The sequence below is a fragment of the Lycium ferocissimum genome, chromosome 12, assembly GCF_029784015.1.
Source record: "Lycium ferocissimum isolate CSIRO_LF1 chromosome 12, AGI_CSIRO_Lferr_CH_V1, whole genome shotgun sequence".
NCBI lineage: Eukaryota > Viridiplantae > Streptophyta > Magnoliopsida > Solanales > Solanaceae > Lycium > Lycium ferocissimum.
In genome coordinates, this window is record NC_081353.1 from 49,666,926 (window position 1) to 49,672,094 (window position 5,169).

Genomic DNA, 5,169 nt, shown 5'->3' on the forward strand with positions numbered 1-5,169 from the left:
TCATATGTGCTCGTTATGTAATCTTCTCATTGAACCGATGTAATTGCACGCGGGTTTACCCTTCAAATGGACTGGTCTTTAATTTTGTCCTTCAAATGGGCTGGTCTTTAAATTTTGCTCTTTAAAATCGAACTTATGCCTGGAGGGGCATAAGTTATGCATCATAATATCCACAAGTAATGCCATCTCTCTTAAAGAATAAAGAATTCGATTTTGAAGGGCAAATATTAAAGACCAGCCCAATTTGAAGGGTAAAAATAAAAGACCAGCACAAAATAGGGCCAAAAGTGCAAACATTAAACCTAGTATATTTTTAAGGTTATGGATTCATGTCTACTCTTTATGCAATTTTAGTGCATTTTTACATATCAATTTATATTCTGTGCTGAACATACTGAATTCATATGAACTCGACACCGACAAACTACATCCTCCACTGCTTCTGTGGACGACAGACTCAAATTATCTACGCAACTGGACCACCCATGTGCTTGTAATTGCTGGCTCTACACAACTTTAATCAGGTAGCTAAATAACCCGGGTTGTAATTGTCAGTGTATATTGGGTCGTTTGATAGCTGGATAAGAGGCAGCAAGTTATTCATGTATTAATTTTTGTATTAACTTATACTTCGTTTGGTAGCTAGTAAACAGACACCTTATTCATATATTAATTTCTGTATATTTATATAGCGTTTGGTAGCTAGTTAATAAGCAAGTTATTCATGTATAAAAATAATACGATGTTTGGTTTACAATTTAGAAACCCGCATAACTAATACATGTATAAGTTATGAGGGAATTTATGTATTATTTTATGCGGGGTAGAAGACGGAATAACTAATTCATGAATAACCAATACATGAATAAAAAGTTGAAATGATAATATTACCCTTACCACTCCGCACTTAAATACTTTCCTTTTCTAAACACATTTTTTTGAAAAATATTTTACTATAATATTTTAATGTTTCGTAAAAAAGTATTTTAATTTTAATTGTAAACTAATATTTCAATTCTAAAAAGTATATAATATTTTTTAACTTTTAATATAACAAACCAACATCCAAAGAAATAATTTATGCATAACTAAACCTTGCATAACTAAACCCTGTATAACTAATACCTGTATTACTAATACTTGCATAATTAATATCTGCATTACTAATACCTGCATAACTAATATTTGCATTACTAATACCTACATTACTAATACCTGCATAATCCTAACCAACTACCAAACAATAAGTGTATGTATAATTTGTGTGAACACACTTATTATAATAATTATACTGACTAAAATTTGAAAAAGAGTATGGTTATTTTTTGTTGTAGGCTTTATAGGCTAGTGTGTAGTGTATAACTCTAAATTTTTCTGTAAACATAGTACTAATACTCTTTAGAGTTGTGCCTGAATTTATGCCGGTATATTATCCATCAAAGCTAACTCCAAATCGGACATTCTAGTCTAATTTAATATGCAGGACAGAATCGGACACATAATTTAAATTCTATGCGTTGAAATCTTCAATGTTCTTATTATTGAATTTACTGTATTTTTAAAACTATGAATTTAGACCTACTATTTGTTGTAATTTTAGTAAATTTTTATATATAAATTTTTGCTCCACATTAAAAATATTGAATTTAAATGAATCTTTTACTGCATCCGCCATTGATGACGGAGAGAGTGAATGACAAGCAAGACAAATAATGAGAAATAGGGAAGAGTAAGAACAAGTCATAAACAAAAGACCACAAAAATGAACGGTGAAACGACAAATTAAAATTAAAGTTCATCCACTCTTAATTAAAGAAGGTTTTAAGTTTGAGTTCTGTGAGTGTAGTCACCTTTGATAGCTACTAAAACCTCCTACATTGGAGCTCTCTAAAATGAAAATCCGAACTCATCGAACTAGATTGGCATTCCAAACATGGATGGTTAAACCAAAAAAAAAAAAAAAAAAAGGAGATGTTTAGACAAATAAAGATTATGAAGTGGAGGTGGAAGAAGAAGAAATAAAGCATAAGATTTGCTTTTTTCTTTTAAATTAATTTTATGTTAATTGACTCCCAAATGAAGACTCCAGTAAGTAGTGAGTACTAGCACCAGATTACAAACTTTGGTAATAAGCATAATTTGAAGTCAATATATCTCCTCTCCAAAGTCCTAAGTTGAATAAATTTGATTTAATGGTTTTTACATTACCACTCTATATATTAATTTAATATATCCTATCAAAAGACAGAATAGGATCAACGGGACTCGCACGAGGCACTGATTGCACTTTTATTAAGTACTAATTATTCCCGTTGTCTCAAATTATTTGCTGTGATTCTGTTTACACGCCTCTTAATAAGTATTAATTAGGAGGAAATTTTAATTATTTTAGCCTTCGTTGGTTTTGAACAATCATGATATCACTCCATAGTTGAGTTGTTTGTAATCTTCAAGAACAATAACTACTAAGGGTGAAGTGAAAAAATATAACTAATTTTGTCTTGAACTGTTAAATAATAAATAATTTAAGATAATGATTTTTATAATCACGACAGATAATTTGAGACAGGCAGAATAAAAAGTAAATACATGGCCGTGGTTGGGAGAGTGGGGTTGGGGGGTGGGGGTGGGGTTAAGTTGAGGGAGCAGTTATTATCTAAAGTACAATATTAATGACTTCATATATATATATATATATGCTTTGTCGTACCATAAGACCAAGCATTTACTAACGCAATATTCTTGTCCCACCCCCCATATGTTTTTTTCTAATTTTATTTTTCTAAATTCCATTTAGTAGCAAGAAATACTTCAACAAACTCAGCCTCAAACAGTTGGAGACGCCTCAAATCCTAATACTGGCCTGCATTATGCCAATTCTTGGTTTTTCTCCACAACCCTCACGTCTTTTGCAGATCGAAGCACATTAGCCTGTAAAATTTGTGAAATGCCAATAATATTAAGAATTAAATTAATTAATATTCAAATTACTAGAACATCCTATTCACCAGAAAAATACATAAAAAGGTGAAAACGTGTGTTTGTTGGGGGAGGAATTCAAGAAACAAGTCATTTTTCGACAACCAAAAAAAAAAAAAAAAAAAAAAAAAAAAAAAAAAAGGAAAAAAAAAAAAACAAAGACCTTTTTTGCTTATGTTTTTCTCCACTAGTCAAGTTAAAATAGTTTTTAGATTCTAGAGAGTGTTGGATAATGAAACAACATTTCTTCTGAAAAATATTTTTCGAAAAACTTTTTTTGAAAAATATTTTCTATTGTACTAATAGGGGCGGAGTTATTATAACATACTGCTTCAAAAAGTCTCAATAATTCAATAATCCTTTTTTTTAGATCTTGTATTCGTATTAGAAAATTTATTAAAATATTTACTTGTGAATTTTGTAACTAAAACAAGGACACCTGTAAATTCGATGACAAATTCGGAACCCATAAAAGATACCTGATCATCGGTGATTTCTACAGCAAAGCCATCAACGATAACTAAGGATATTGTCTTGTTGTAGCTGCCTGGCTCAAGGGTATTTTCTAACAACTCATCATGCTTCTTGCACAAGTACACATCAAGCTCTTGGCTAATTCCCTTCTTCGTTCTATAATATTATGTACGTCATTTTTAGACAAATTAGTAAAAAGTAAAGACAAAATACATAGATAGACATTTTAACTTGGCCTGAACTGACAATTAAACATTCCAACTTTGAGATTACACATCTAGACGCCTCAAATTGTCTCCATTGTATCTCGTGGGCATTCGATTTAGAGGTGTCAGGATGATCATTTTGTAAATTGAAGTATTCAACTGACAAATTGAAGATAGAATTGAGGTGTCTATATGATCATATTGTAAGTTAGAGTGTTGAACGACAGAAGAGGTCAAACAGAAGAGGTCAAGTTTAAATGTCTATCTATGTATTCTGCCAAAACTAAGACTAAGAATCTTAGCCATTCCTTTTTTTCTTTTTGGTAACAAATGATTTTGCATTAGAAGATAATAATAAGATAATTCTAACCTGTTGGATTTAAGGCGCTCATATTCTGGATCATAGTTCATGAAAACAAAGTAAAGTTCTCTTCTACTTGCCATCATGACCTCTCTCTCTCTCTCTCCCCCCACTTCTATTTCAGATTTTTCTCAATAGAAAATGTGCTTGAGGAAATAAATCTCAAGAAGTGGTTATTTATACAAAAAAAGATTTTTCTAGCTCACTTAAAGTGGAAAGTTAGTAGTACTGGCTATACAAGGAGAAGAAAGTTCTGACGTGTGCAGAAGAGGATTTACTAGTTTACTCCTGAATGAAAATCGAACTTAGCCATGAAAAGAATATAATAGATGTAAAACATAATTTATTTTATACTATTAATGTAATTTATTAATTAATTTTGTTATTGCACGTTGCTTAGCATTTATTGTAGGTTGTCTATTAATGCTACATTAAATAGCCAGAGTTATTTGAAATTACCTTTTAAATAATCTGATTATGTAAAAAAAATTACACCATCAATGCGTAAACTTGAACTCAGAAAAGATATGGACGAAATGTACAAATTGGTTGCTTTTAGGAGCACTATTTAAAATATAGTCAAAACTTATAAAATATTTAAAGTTTAGCTGACTTAGAATCAAACTTCAAAATTCGAGTATTAAATTTCAAACTCCAAATCTTCGTATATAAAATTTGAACTGCCAAATCCTAATTTCATATCTGAGTTCGGAAGCTGAGCACTTTAGACCACGGATCCGAAGTACAAACTTGAAGTTAAAAACGGATATTCGTCCAATTTTCATTTGAAAAATAGACTCCAATTAGTTTGTGAGCTGTTTTGAATAGGGAGCTAAAAGCGGCTATTCGTCCAATTAGAAAAAGTAATTACATTTCCGATAATCAAATTCTATTCTGACATTTCATTCTAATCTATGCGATAGCCTAGAGTTCGTTGACCTATCGTAAGGTAAAAGGAGAAAGTAAGAAAGAAAGTTGGAACAAAGGTATACTAGTACTACATTACTCTCTCCGTCTCAAAATATTTGTCATTTTCAAAGTTTAAGGCAAAATTAATCATTTTTTCCCCATTCCACCCTTGGTAGAATTTTTCTTCAAAACTACAAACTCCTTCTTTAACACATAAATTGATTTGAACATTTAATGTAA

At 30.7% G+C, this 5,169-nt stretch overlaps 1 protein-coding gene across 1 annotated transcript; it reads right to left on the bottom strand.

Moving 5' to 3' along the window:
- Window positions 1-2,524: 2,524 nt before the first annotated feature.
- LOC132040549 (subtilisin-like protease SBT2.4) lies at window positions 2,525-4,304 on the bottom strand. Its single transcript, XM_059431198.1, has 3 exons — window positions 4,030-4,304; window positions 3,459-3,609; window positions 2,525-2,931 (listed from the first exon to the last, which is right to left on the bottom strand). Exons 1-3 carry the CDS (start codon window positions 4,104-4,106, stop codon window positions 2,869-2,871), a joined length of 291 nt encoding a protein of 96 aa, XP_059287181.1. The 5' UTR covers window positions 4,107-4,304; the 3' UTR covers window positions 2,525-2,868.
- Between the last annotated feature and the right edge of the window lie 865 nt (window positions 4,305-5,169).

Excerpts from the sequence above, each read along its gene's own strand:
- LOC132040549 (XM_059431198.1), bottom strand. The coding sequence starts at position 4,106 with ATGATGGCAAGTAGAAGAGAACTTTACTTTGTTTTCATGAACTATGAT. Across the intron at positions 3,610-4,029 it reads GAGCGCCTTAAATCCAACAG|AACGAAGAAGGGAATTAGCC; the intron begins GTTAGAATTATC and ends ATAATATTATAG. Across the intron at positions 2,932-3,458 it reads TAGAAATCACCGATGATCAG|GCTAATGTGCTTCGATCTGC; the intron begins GTATCTTTTATG and ends CAAATTTTACAG.